Below are 14927 nucleotides of genomic sequence, written 5' to 3' on the forward strand. Positions count from 1 at the left end.
TTGATCCAAATTCAAGATTGGGTGATAAATCTATTCCTGAACATTTATAATGAGAAAATAACAGGAAGGTAGAGGAAAAAAAACTGATATCCCTACAAAATTTCTTTGAGCTAAAGATGAGGCTCAAAAACTCATATCAAGACTTTTGGCTGCAGAAAGAAATCACTGAATGCTACCCTGCAACAAAGCAAGATGTGCTTTGTTGCCTTTACAGCATCATATATAGTGGAGTGCAGTTTCAGTGCAATCACCCAACTTCTTTCAAAGTAACAAAGATTGCAAATTACTGAACGTGAGAATCTGAGACTCCTTCTGACTGACATTCAGTCTGATGTTGAGGAACTAATATCATTGCACCAAGCCCACCCGTCTCATTGAAAGGTCAAAAAGCAAGGAAGGAATGAATAATTGGACTACTAATGTATGTTCTAAAATTGCTGATGAAAATCGTAAATAAAGAAATAATTTTATTTGCAGCTTTACATAGATTTGAATAACTTTTTGCAAGTATTTGTCACTGCCTTAAATTTGCACTTTCTATTTTCTTCCCAGTTAATAAACTTTGTAAATAATTCTGACAAAAAATAGAAATGTCATACATAATATTCTTGAATTGATTACTGCATGAGGCACTTGAATTTTCAAAGAATTTTAACACAGTTTCTAAAAGCGTATAGTATCTCAGGCATTCTCCTTTTGAGAGCCATCTGACTTCTGTGATCCACAGCAAACATTCAAACTGTTCATCATTCACAATACAAAGCCCTCAAAGTAATTGAGAATTGAGAGCATGAGTCTGTGCATTATAAATCAAATTTCTTTGTAGTTTTTATGTAATGGCCAGAAGGAGAGAGGGGGGTACTGAAGATGTGGATTGGGGGGGGGGGGGGTCAAGGTGGTGGTAACCCAGAAAAGCTTGGGAACCACTGCTCTGAAGGCTCAAAGACAGTATCCATATCTTATTCTTTTCTATAAGGATGCATGTTATCATTCTAATACATATATATATCAGAAATAGGTATTGTTAGTACTATTTATATAATTATATCAAAATATTATCCAGCTTTTTCATTGGCCGATTGACACATATTTGTTTCCTGTCCTCTACAGCTACTTCACTATGTCAGTCTATTAAGAACGAACAAGTCAGTCAGCTGAATCTATTACAGAAACTGCACATTCATCAACTGCGATTGGGTCCGAGGCAAATCAGATTGAAAGCCAGTCAACAGCTGCAGGGCATTTAAGGTTCCTCTGAATGCACACATTATTAAGAGCCCCATTCCATCAATCTGTCTGCATGCAGGATAGAAGTTAAGTACAGCTTCTGGACGATAGTCTTCTATATTAGATGCTTAAATAATGAATCTACAGGTTGCATGCAATGGCAGTGTTTCAGGAATTTGGGCATGGAGTCCATGATATTCTCCCGTTATCAACTCTATGTTTGGAGAACCATGTCCTGCAAATGCTGCGTAGTCCGAGGGTTAACTTAGCAGGTCAAGCATCTCCCCCTGCAAATGCAAAGTGAGATTAGCTCTGTAATTTGGATGCAATGATGCAAATACAGTAGTACACTCAAGCCTATTTTACACAGACTGCAGGGGACCTCTGTAACTGTGAAGCTCCCCGACCAGCGTCTGGACAGATGAGAAGACCTTTAACCCCTTCCTAATGCCACTTAGCACAAGTGTGATGCATACTTAAATTTCCAAATTGTCCCGCCACTGAGTGAAGCTGTAAATCAGCAGAAACCTTCGAAGTATCGACATGTACTATTTCTTTCGGAGCTTGATAGACGTACCCCCCGGTTTGACCTGGTTTATTCACTGTTCAATATACTCCCATCAACTGAGCACTGAAAAATAAATTAAGTTATATTTTGCCACTTTTTGTGGTAATTTTTTGCAGGTTATTCTTTTTTGTCAAGCTACTGACATTTTCAACCTGCTGTAGTTTAAAATGATAATAAATTATTTTAGCTTGCTCCATTTTACAAATTTGTTTTCTACTGTTCTCATAGTTCTCACATTGAAATAATGCTTGGGACCATACTCCAGACTCTGTCATTGCAATGGTATAATTGGAAGGGAGACAGGTATAGTTACTATCGAATGCTGACAGCACTTCAAAGCTTGGGAACCTGGTTTGCTCTATGCAGGCAAACTACAATATGTACACTGCTATCGGTCACATTTCCAAATGATAGTAAATATAAAATACAGGTCGTTCTGCTACAATGCGTGTTTCCGTAACACATATTAGTTAGAATGTGATGCATAGATTAGGGTACACTATTGCTTTATGCAAACCACATTGGTTATAGTGTGACTATAATCAGGAAAAGCCACATAAATCTATGCTCTGAAGGCAATTACAGCCTTTACTGCTATAATGTGACTTATGATAACACAAAGTTTCCAAGAGTCATAGAGAGCGCAGCACAGAAACGTGCCCCACAGCCCAAAATGTCAATGCCAACCAAAGAGCCTTCTTGAGTTAAGCCCCATTGCCTGCGTTTGCCCCATATACCTGTAAAGATTTCTTATCCATGTACCTGTCCAAATACCTTTCAAATGTTATAATTGTACCCATCGCTACCGTTTCCTCTGTCAGCTTGTTTCATAAGACTCTCAGTGCAGAATGGCTCTGACTACCATGACACCATATTTAAGGTAACTGCATCAGTCTGCACCTGGTCTATACCCCTCCATCCCCTGTTCATGTTCCTATCTCATTCTACACTCTTTGTCACTACACATAGGCTTACAGGCAGGGCTGCCAGTGCATCCATGTCTCTTAAGATTGTAACTATTGGTTATAGCAGAAGATTAAAGGTTAATTTTATTTGGCACATGCACTTTGAAGCACAGTGAAATGCTTCATTTTGTGTAAAGTCAAATCATAGAAACACAGAAAACCTACAGCACAATACAGGCCCTTCGGCCCACAAGCTGTGCCGAACACATCCTTATCTTAGAACTACCTAGGTTTACCCATAGCCCTCTATTTTTCTAAGCTCTAAGTATGCATCCAGGAGTCTCTTAAAAGACCCTATTGTTTCTGCCTCCATCACTGCCACTGGCAGCCCATGCCACGCCTTCACCACTCTCTGCGCAAAAAACGTACCGCTGATATCTCCTCTGTACCTGCCTCCAAGCGCCTTAAAACTCTGCCCTCTCATGCTAGCCATTTCACCCCTGGGAAAAAGTCTCTGACTATCTACAGGATCAAAGCCTCTCATTATCTTGTACACCTCTATCAGGTCACCTCTCATCCTCCGTTGCTCCAAGGAGAAAAGGCCGAGTTCACTCAACCTATTCTCATAAGGCATGCTCCCCAATCCAGGCAACACCCTTGTAAATCTCCTCTGCACCTTTTCTATGGTTTCCACAATCTTCCTGCAGTGAGGCGACCAGAATTGAGCACATTACTCCAAGTGGGGTCTGACCAGGGTCCTATATAGCTGCAACATTACCTCTTGGCTCCTAAACTCAATCCCACGATTGATGAAGGCCAATGAACTGTATGTCTTCTTAACCACAGAGTCAACCTGTGTAGCAGCTTTGAGTGTCCTATGTATTCGGACCCCAAGATCCCTCTGATCCTCCACACTGCCGAGAGACTTGTCATTAATGCTATATTCTGCCATCATATTTGACCTACCAAAATGAACCACTTCACACTTAACTGGGCTGAACTCCATCTGCCACTTCTCAGCCCAGTTTTGTATCCTATCAATGTTCCGGTGTAGCATCTGCCAGCCCTCCACACTATCCACAACACCCCAACCTTTGTGTTATCAGCAAATCTACTAACCCATCCCTCCACTTTCTCATCCAGGTCATTTATAACGATCACAAAGAGTAGGAGTCCCAGAACAGATCCCTGAGGCATATCACTGGTCACCAGCCTCCATGCAGAACATGATCTGCCTACAACCACTCTTTGCCTTCTGTGAGCAAGCCAGTTCTGGATCCACAAAGCAATGTCCCCTTGTCTCTCATGCCTCCTTACTTTCTTAAGAAGCCTTGCATGGGGTACCTTATCAAATGCCTTGCTAAAATCCATATACACTACATCTACTGCTCTTCCTTCATCAATGTGTTTAGTCACATCCTCAAAAAATTCAGTCAGGCTCGTAAAGCATGTCCTGCCTTTGACAAAGCCATGCTGTCTATTGCTAATCATATTATGCCTCTCCAAATGTTCATAAATCCTGCCTCTCAAGATCTTCTTCATCAACTTAACAACCACTGAAGTCAGACTCACTGGTCTATAATTTCCTGGGCTATCTCTATTCCCTTTCTTGAATAAAGGAACAACATCTGCAACCCTCCAATCCTCCAGAACCTCTCCCATCCTCATTGATAATGCAAAGGTCATCGCCAGAGGCTCAGCAATCTCCTCCCTCACTTCCCACAGTAACCTGGGGTACATCCCGTCTGGTCCTGGTGACTTATCCAACTTGATGCTTTCCAAAAGCTCCAACACATCCTCTTCCTTAATATCTACATGCTCAAGCTTTTCAGTGCACTGCAAGTCATCACCACAGTCGCCAAGATCCTTTTCCGTAGTGAATACTGAAGCAAAGTACTCATTAAGTCAGAGGTCCCCAACCTCTGGGCCATGGACCAATACCGGAGGTTGGGAACCACTGCATTAAGTACCTCTGCCATCTCCTCCGGTTCCATACACACTTTTGCACTGTCATACTTGATTGGTCCCATTCTCTCACGTCTTATCCTCTTGCTCTTCACATACTTGTAGAATGCTTTGGGGTTTTCCTTAATCCTGCCCACCAAGGCCTTCTGATGGCTTCTTCTGGCTCTCCTAATTTCATTCTTAAACTCCCTCCTGCTAGCCTTATAATCTTCTAGATCTCTATCACTACCTAGTTTTTTGAACCTTTTGTAAGCTCTTCTTTTCTTCTTGACTAGATTTACAACAGCCTTTGCACACCACGGTTCCTGTACTCTACCATCCTTTCCCTGTCTCATTGGAACGTATCTATGCAGAACCCCATTGCAAAAATCAGCGAGGATTGTGCTGGGGACAGCCCAGATGTACTGTCACATTTCCAGTACTAACATGGCACACCCACAACTCAAACCCCAAACTCACTAACTACCGTGCTGTCCTGTACAGAACCTATACTGCCTGACCTTACTAAAAAAAAGTCAATACTTGGAACAAAAGGAGGTCCTGATGAAGGATCTTGGCCCGAAGCATCAACTGTTTATTCCTCTCCACGGATGTACATCTTTGATCCCCTTCAGCTTGCCGTTTGATTGCATTTGTTACATTAATAGCCAGAAGATTCATTTTATTTAAATGGAAAGATTCTAATCCCCTTACTACACTTCAATGGTTTTCCCAAACTATAACATGTTTAAACTTAGAAAAAATTAGAAGTGGTACCATTGACATTTTGGTTAAATTTGAAGAGACTTGGAGGCCATTTGTTCAACATTTTCATTTGATGTAAGCTGACCTTTTCCGAATCCTTCTCAATAACTTTTTGTTGGTGTATAGAGGAGCGGAGTTAATGACAAATAATGATTTTAACCGATGAAACATGGCAGCCCAGCTTTTGTTTTGTTTTGATTTATTTTGTTTTTTTTTAGTTTAGGGGGACTTTTTTTCTGTATAAATTTTTTTTGAATCTTTTTCATGTTCATTTATTAAGAGATTGGGGGGGCTTAGATTACACATGTTATTCGGAGTCTGTGTCTGTATACGTTAACTGTTAGTAATGTAATCCCCATCTCTTTGTATCATTATCATTGTCATGTTTATCCGAAATTTAATAAAAAAGATTGAGAAAGATGTACATCTTTGAAATGTGGAGGAAACCAGGGTACCCGGATGAAACCTACGGGGTCCCGGGGAAACTGTACAAACTGCTTACAAATAGCTGCAGGAATCAATTCCCAATCTTACAGCAGGATACTGTAAAACATTGCACTAACTGTTACACTACTGTACTGCCCTGTACATAGCCTGTACGACCTGACCTTACCAAAGAAGTCACCATTTGGAACGAAAGGACGTCCGGTTGAAGGATCTTGGCCTGGAACATCAACTGTTTATTCCTCTCCATAGACACTACCTGACTTGCTGAGTTCTTCCAGCATTTTGTCCGTGCTACTCTGAATTTCCAGCATCTGCAGAACCTCTTGTGTTTTAAATAGGAAAACCTGCAGTATTACAAAGGACTGCTCCACCTGCAAATCTTCAGACAGATTTCACTTCATCCTGACATCACAGTTCTGGAACGAAGGAAGAACTGCAGAGAGAATTTTAAGTCCGACGGTTTAAAAAAAAAAGTATTTTTGTTCTTTGAAGTTACCCTTCAGAAGCTGGCGTTCCCTTTTGAGAACGAGGAATTAAAACCAGACTGCATATTCCACAAAGTGCAGTTAATGTTACCGGGACTGTCAATTCATACCATCTCAAATGTCAGCTGCTGCTTCAGGGATGAGCTTGTTAAAAACAATAAGAATGGATAGTGAATCCCTAGTCCGTTAGTGAAAGGACTTTAAGTGTTCAGTAAATTTACTTAGTCCTTTGTTAAAGATGAAGGTAAATTGAATGACTAAATATGGACAGAGAGACAATGCCGTGTTTTGTCCAGACATTTGGAAATGCTGTCACCAGAGGCTTAGATGGAGAGTGACACACACAAAATGCTGGAGGAACTCAGCAGGTCAAGTAGTATCCAAAGAAATGAATAAAGCCTTGAGATTTCAGTCTGAGACCCTTCTTCAGGACTGGAAAAGGAGGGGGAAGGTTCTAGAACAAAAGGATGGTGGGGGAGGGGGAGGGGAAGAAGGACGAGTGAGAAGGTAAAAGACGAGGCCAGATGGGTGGGAAAGGTAAAGGACTGGAGAGGAAAAAGTCTGATAGGAGAGGGGAGTGGACCATAGGAGAAAGGGAAGAGGGAAGGGAACCAGGGGGAGGTGATAGGTACATGAGGAGAAGAGCCAAGAATCCAGAGTAGGCAATAGAAGAGAGAAGATGGAGGGAAAGTAATTATGAGAAGGAGAAATTTATGCTCACGCCGTCAGGTTGGAGGCTACCTAGATGGGATATGAGGTGTTGCTCCTCCACTCTGAGAGTGGCCTCATTGTGGAAAAAGAGGCAGCCATGGATCAACATATCGTAATGGAATTGGTCTGGTAATGGCTTACTGACAATATCATTAGAACATAGAACCATAAGACACAGGAGCACAATTATGCATTTGGCCCATCAGGTCTGCTCAGTCATTCCATCATGGCTGATTTATTATCCCTCTCAACCTCATTCTCTAGCCTTCTCCCTGTAACCTTGGATGCTTTTACTAATCAAGAACAGATCAACTTTCACTTTAAATATACTCAATGATTTGGCCTCCACAGCCATATGTGGCAATGAATTCCACAGATTCGTCATCCACTGGCTAAAGAAATTCCTCCTCATCTCTGTTCTAAAGGGGCTAGTGTGAGGCTGTCCCCTCTGGTCTTAGACTGAGCTACTTTAGGAAACATTTTCTCCATGTCCACTCTATCATGGCCTTTCAATATTCTATACATTTCAATGAGAGCCCCGGTCAATCTTCCGAACTCCAGCAAGTACAGGGTCAGAGTTGTCAAACAACCCTCATACATTAATCCTTTTATTCCTTGCATCAATCTAATGAACTTCCTCTGGACTCTTTCCAACGTTGGCACATCCTTTCTCAGATAAGGGACCCCCAACTGCTCACAATACTGCAAGTGTGGTCTGACCAGTGCCTTATAAAGCCTCAGCATTATCTTCTTGCTTTTATATTCTCACTCCCCGTGGTGTTGAGTGGTGGAGTGTAAAGGTGCTCAATTCCCAACATTTGTTAGGCAAATGATTTGAAAAATATATCCTAAAGATTTTCATGTAAGAGGTTAAGTACAAAGGATTAAGTTAGGTGCCAGTGGTCTAAAACCAGACAGAACAGGCAGAATATCCCAGCGTTAGTGTCCGGATGTACAAAGATTCCTTTGCTAACACAGAGGTACTGAATTTACTGGGTGAGTTCTACCAGTAACTTCCCAATTGTGCTCTACTGTTTAACTTGAGGTAGGGCCATGAACTATGTGATGGAGGAGGTGGATGAACTAGAACAGGTCACACAACCAAAAAGTATTTTCCCAGCTTTGTCAGCTGTTAAGTGTCAACAACATGAAAGCTGGAGTCATCAACTTAAAAGCTTAAAGTAAAATTAACCTGAAACACTTAAAATTAAATAAACTAAATAGTTAAGAGAGTTCATTTTTTCCCTGTAGCCCAGTAATTCCCATTTAAGCAAATTGACTTGTGGATCCTGCGCCAGCTTCGAACTTGCATAGGATTCGAGAAGTTTCTCCACCATAAATGCATGGGGACTTGAATATGCTTCTGTTCTGCACCCAGGATCTTTTCACTCCGCAGGTAACTGAGCAAGGAACATTGACCTTCTGGATTCAGCTATATCTGAGCAAATAGAGAAGGCAGATGGCTAGCAGAGAGGTCAGCACATCAGTAAATTGAAACAATTTAAACATTTAGAAATAATTATTAAAATATGTATTTTGTGTTCTTTATTTCAATTTTCATTGCTAATTTTTCAGATTTTGAGCATAGTTTTCTTATGGTTTTTGAATGAACAGGACATCAGAAATATTCAAAGGTTTCAACAGCCTGCTAAACCAGGTGCCTAAACGGAGTCAACTGTCAGTTCATTTAATCTGTGCTGTTGGCAGACTCTTTCTGCTCAGTTCATTTGCTGGGGTTTACAGGAGGAGGGCACTGACACCACATAAAATCTTCCCACTGAAAATGGAGCCAGCAATTTCCAGGTTTTTTATAGGGGTGCTGAAAAGTGGGATTAATTCTCATAAGCAGTATTGAATGTGGATGGCATGCTACTGACCACAAAGCATGGTAAGTGGTACTCTATGTCAGGAAAAGTAACAAAACAATTATTGAGATTTAACAAAGCAGAAACTGACTTGATATTTAATATCTTATTAAAATGTCATCTTTATTATATCCTGCACCATGGTAAAATTTGTTTTACAGTAAAATAGTAATTTCAAAAAGAACATATACTTACAACGGAACTTTACCTTTAAAATCTATATTATGAATTTCAATATTGCTGCTCAGTGATAAAAGGGAATTGGCAAGTCCTTGATTCAGTGGCAAGAATTACCTGTTATTCGCCTGGTTACAAACTAGATTCCAGCAGATTTCAATTGACCAGTAGGGTTTCTCTGAAGGCTCAAATCATTTCCAGTAATGTTAAATTGATGATTTGCAAAGAAGTTAATAATTTTAAAACTTCTTGATTTGATTACAAGCTGGTATTTGGTGGAACATAATTCTAAAAATAGAAACAAATGTCAGACACTATCTCCACAGGAAAGAAAACTTGGTCTACAATTTCTGGTGATTTTGCTTTTTGTACAGCAGAGCAAATTGTCCACAAAGTATTTGAAATTAGAGAAATTATGATGTTGGAGCAGATTATTCAGCTGGTAATTTTTAAATCTGATGAATGTTTATGGCTTTATCATTATTTTCTGGTAATTTAAAGTTTCTGATCAATTGGTAAATATCTGAGAATATGTGATCCCTGAAATGTAAATTTCATAGTTAAAATTCCTCACATTGATTGTTACAATTGATAAGTTAGGCAGAAATTCATACAGATTTGTAATTCTCACTTCACTATACATAAGATTTCTTTATTTACAGTGTCTGCTTTTCCAGGTGAGGCCTTCTCAATTCATCTGTCTTAATGCGGATTATTTGGAAGATGCCACCCTAGCAACACATTCAGAGATTTGCATTCTTTTTAAGCCACTGTTTAATTAGCTGGTTTGCAATGGTTTGCTGCGGAGGAATACTTATAGGGTGATCCTGTTTGGTCATAATTTCAATTATCTGTAAAATATCAATCAAAAGACAAGATTAGTTATTCACCCTGAATATTACAAAGCTTTATTATCAGTTAATAAAGCTATTTAACAGTCAAAATGTTTAACAATCTTCCGTTTGACTGTTGTGTTTTAATGCACTTCATAATACTATAAGTAAGATTTGTCTACACAATTTAATTTTGGGTATTGTTTTTAAATCAACAAGGCTGTGATATTTATATAAAATAGTTCTACTTTATGTTTAAATGAAGAAAATTTAAAAAAATGTCTCAATTGGTAAAATCCATTTTTTGTGCTTAGCTAATTATAATCCAAGAACGAAAATGATTCTGACTTCGTATCTAACATCAAATCTGTGCAAGACTGCTGGATTTGAGAAAGTAAACTGATCAGAGATAGCGATTGTTTTTTACATAATGAGTGAGCTGGTTCCAGCACATTCAAAACTCAGTTAAATTACTCTATCTGATTATGAGGTAGTTGGGAGCTTTATTTTTACGCAAGTTTATCCACTTCCCTCAGGATATTTAATAGAGTCCGACAGGAAGTATCTGTGATAGTGTGACACGATTTGATGATCCATTCTCACTCTAGCTGATACTTTATTATTTCACCGAGAAGCAAAAAGCAGCATCAGATCAACTGTTCTGAGTCCGATTCCAAACAGTCCAACCTACCTGCTGCCGACTGAACCATCGTGCATCTACAATTTCCGCCTTGTCCACAATAATTTCCGTTGATAGAGCATTAGCCAGGCAACCAATCATGAGTGATGATGGCAGTGGCCAGGGCTGACTGGAAACATACTGAACATGTCCAACATTGACTGTGGTCTCTTCGGCTACTTCTCTTCGAACAGCATCCTCTATTGTCTCTCCTTTTTAAAAAAAAATAACAATTAAAAAACTTTGTATAGTGATATTTCCAACTTCTCTTCTTGTTATTATCCAGATGTAAAAAGTGCAAAAGATCCACCAGATGTAGACTTCAACTGAGAGTTCTGAAAGTCAAAGTTTTTCTTCATTATACCTGGAGATAGCTGAGTGAACCGTACATGGTCTAGTGGTTCTCCCAATTAGGGTGATTTTCAAAGAGCACAAAAAGCAAAGCTGTTTTGGTAGCTAAACTCAAACCATTTTCTCTAATGGATTCTGAAATAAATACTGATGAATACTACTCTAAATGGTGACTGAAAGACAGGAGCATAATTAGGCCATTCGACCCTTTGAGTCTGCTCTGCTATTTCTTTGGGGCTGATTTATTATCCCTCTCAACCCTATTCTCCTGCCTTCTCTTGTAACATTTGACACTCTTGCTAATCAAGAACTCATTAACCTCTGTTTTAAAACTACACAATGGCTTAGTCTCTACAGCCATCTGTGGCACTGGTTATAGTTGTGGTAATGGTTGAAAAATTCAAAACTCCTTCCTGTAAGGCCTTGCAGTTAGGGGATCATGCTTTTGATGATTAGGATTGAGGTCATGTGCTGGATATGAAGGCTGGTACAATGGAGGGATCTCAAGGGGATGAAAAATAAGCAAGGGGCTTACTTGCTAAGGATCTCTGACCCTTACACATAAAGACCAGATTGTCTTGTAGGCCATTCAAAAGTAATGTTTGTACAGAGAATAAGAAGATAAGCATCCCCGATACAGAAATATTAAAGGCACAAGCAAGTCTCATGGACAACTTTCCACAGTAAGATGAGACAGTGAGAAAATGGTGGCTGTCATACTTTTCTCCAAGAGAATAAAAAAAGTTTAAAAAATCAGAATGCTGAGAAAATAGCCACATGTAATGAAATTTCTCAACAAGTATCTTGTGGTCTAATCAGTGATAACTTTAATATTGCATCTTTGCCACATTAGTAAACCAAAAATTGGTGTCTTCCCCAACACAGGTTTGTCAAGGGGGTGGGGGTAGAAGTAGTGGCAACACAGCTTTATCAAACCTTCCTTTCCGCAATCTCTTCCTAAATCTTTTAAAGTTTTGGTTTTCAGTGTGTGATCGCTGCCTTTCTTCATCATTCATAGGAACTTGTTTCACTGAAAGCATTCTCATCCACTATCCATCTGTTTGTCTTTGTTCTTCTAATAGTCCCCTGTTCTGATGCCATGGATTTAATTATATTTCAGCACCTTCCTTCCCCCCCCCCCCCCCCCCCACCACATATGTGTGCATTGGAAAGGACCGGGGGTGTTTTTTTTGTACTTTATTAGAAATGTAGTCTTTAAAGAAGTCTTTTTTTTAAGAAAAAATGCCAGGTTGGTGCTTTATTCATTATAGAAAAGAGCTTGCTTTCTAAATGCTTCAACATGTGTAATAGCTCTTTTGTGGAAAAAAATACTCTATCACACCTGTTTTTGTGGAGGAAAATTAAAGTTAAAGGTTCCATCAGTTTTGGACCTTCATGAGAAGAAGTTTTTTTTTGCTCTTTTTCTGTTATATCTTTTGAAGCAAAATCTTGAGCTGAACTGCATTCTCAGTACTAAGGAGATATAAAGCTCTTCTTCCATATTATCACTAAACCATCCTACATCTCCCTCAAACCACATCTACATTCTTGGTGAATTTCACATGCTCTGCAGATTATCAAATTAATTTTCCTGGCAGCATAATTTTACAGCCCCATTTTGGTGATTGTAGAACACTAGGGGTGACTGTTTATAGTCTGTGTTCACATTCTGAATAAAAATCTTGATGTGGAATTGAACTCCCTAATTGTGCAGTTTGTGTTTTCTTTTAAAATGTTAACATTGCAAATTACTGGCCTGGAATATGAAACACAGCTGGATCTTACCGTGTGAAAATTTCTCTGAGCATAATTTCACTCTTTGCTTTTCTAGTGGGAAGGACACTTTGCATTTCATCAATCCATGGAGGAATCATTCCAGGTGTAAATGCTTATTAATGATAATATTTAGTTCAGTTCATGTAAAAAATATTTTGCACATGTCTCTTTTTAAAGCATACATACCAAAAGGGTGAAGAATACAATGACCTAAACATTTTAATCACATTTCTTTGAAAAACTACCAGAAAACATGATCAGGGAGTCACGTATACCTCTTGCTCTCTGTAATTTTCTTGCTGGGTTCTCCTAAGTGAACTGATCTACTAACACACCGAGGCAGGCAAACATAGACAGTGGCAGCCAGTGTGTGCAACACTTGACAGGCTGACGTTCGAAGATTTGTACATTGATGGTCCGCTGACAATGTAGGCTACCGGAGCAGAAGGGGACACTGAGGGTCGGGGCATAGTGAACAGCAAGGAAGGCTAACAAAGCTCACACAGGCTCCACACTAGCTGGAAAAATGGGCTGAAAAATGGGAGACGTAATTTAATGCAGCCAAGTGTGAGGTGAATTTGGTGAGGCCTAACTTGAAGTATCGTATGCTGTTCTGACCACTTACCTAAAAGCAAGGTAATCGATAAGATTGAAAGAGTTACTGGGAAATTTTACAGGATGTTGCCAGGACTTGAGGACCTGAATTATAGGGAAAGGTTGAATAGGTTAGAACTTTATCTCCTGGTGAACGAGGGGAGATTCGACAGAGGTATACAAAATTATGAGGGGTATAGATAAGGTAAATGCAAGCAGGCTTTTTCCACTGAGGTTGGCTGAGACTAGAACTAGAGGTTATAGGTTAAGGGTGAAAGGTGAATTATTTAAGGGGAATCTGAGGGGGAAGTCCTTCACTCAGAGGGTGGTGCGTGTGTGGTAGAGGCAGCCAGGGCAAGTGGTGGATGCAGATTCAATTTCAACATTGAAGAGAAATTTGGATAAATACATGGCTGGGAGAGGGAGGGGTATGGAGGGTCAAGGTGCAGGTCAATGGGTCTAGACAGAATAACAGTTTGGCACAGACTAGACAAAGGGCTTGTTTGAATGAGTCTGAGACCTACCTAAGAACTATAATTGGAGTATCCGCCAGGTTTTATCATTGACACTCAAAATAAACTTCAGGTAGGTTTACCTTAATTAAAACTTACCACTTGAGGCAGTTTAAAGATTAGCTTTACTTGTCATTTGTACAAAGGTTCAGTTTATTGTCAAAGTATGCATTATTTCTGTGTGTACCACGACTATCTGGAGAAGACAAATACCAGAGTTGTATTGTAATTGTATACTTTGACAATAAAAAAGTATTGAAACATACAATGAGATGTGTCATTTGTGCCAATGACCAACACCGTCCAAGTATGTGCTGGAGGCAGCCCACAAGTGTCGTCATGCTTCCAGCACCAATGTAGCATGTCCACAACTTACTAACCTGAACCTGACGTCTTTGGACTTTGAGGGGAAATTGGAGCACCCAGAGGAAACCCCTGCAGTCACAGGAAGAACATGCAAACTCCTTTCAGACAGCAGCAGAAACTGAACACCGATCTCACAGCTGGCTCTGTAAAGTGTTGCACTAAGCACGACGCTACGATAGCCATCCAACACATCTCATCGTGACTCTTACTCTGACCCTGGTGTGATTATCCTAACTGTGTACCTGACCGCCTTCCCAAATCTACTGCTGACCCAACATACAAACATCCTGATGGTTTCTGCCAAAACCTCCCTCCTGTCACATGGCCTCAACTTAATCTGTCTTCCATCTCATGGTCCAGAGAGAAGCTATTTTAGAACATTAAGCATGCAAGGATTGTCCTACACAACACCTTGGGCTTCACACAACCTCTACAAAGAGACTCACTAGTGCCTGGCATATAGCTGACAAGGCAACCAAGTTCCAAGTGTTGACTGTGCTTCAGACTGCTGGCTGTCAAAGGCTTTTTAACAGTTTCTAAATGTCACAAATATCTGAGGACATTTGATACATATTCAATTTGATTTAAGTTATTGAAATAGTGAAGACACAAATTTAAAAATATATGTGTGTTTGAAAGCATATCAGACACTAAGAAGTCAACAAAAAGATTAAAATAATATAACATAATTGAGCACCACACCAACCCTGGAAGAGCTCAGC

General features: G+C 39.8%; 1 protein-coding gene across 5 annotated transcripts in view; it reads right to left on the reverse strand.

The window, feature by feature from the left end:
* Positions 1 to 9014: 9014 nt before the first annotated feature.
* Positions 9015 to 14927, reverse strand: part of nudt12 (nudix (nucleoside diphosphate linked moiety X)-type motif 12) — a 32276-nt gene continuing 26363 nt past the window's right edge. For 4 of the 5 annotated variants that reach the window (XM_073068050.1, XM_073068041.1, XM_073068057.1 and 1 more), the window contains exons 6-7: positions 10619 to 10818; positions 9015 to 9945 (exon numbers count right to left, since the gene is read on the reverse strand). In XM_073068050.1, coding sequence (XP_072924151.1) covers positions 9838 to 9945; positions 10619 to 10818 — 308 coding nt within the window. In that variant the 3' untranslated portion in view covers positions 9015 to 9837. The remainder of the gene's footprint in view (positions 9946 to 10618; positions 10819 to 14927) is intronic. The other variant, XM_073068063.1, reaches the window with a different exon arrangement.

Source organism: Hemitrygon akajei, chromosome 2 (genome assembly GCF_048418815.1).
Source record: "Hemitrygon akajei chromosome 2, sHemAka1.3, whole genome shotgun sequence".
NCBI classification, from domain to species: domain Eukaryota; kingdom Metazoa; phylum Chordata; class Chondrichthyes; order Myliobatiformes; family Dasyatidae; genus Hemitrygon; species Hemitrygon akajei.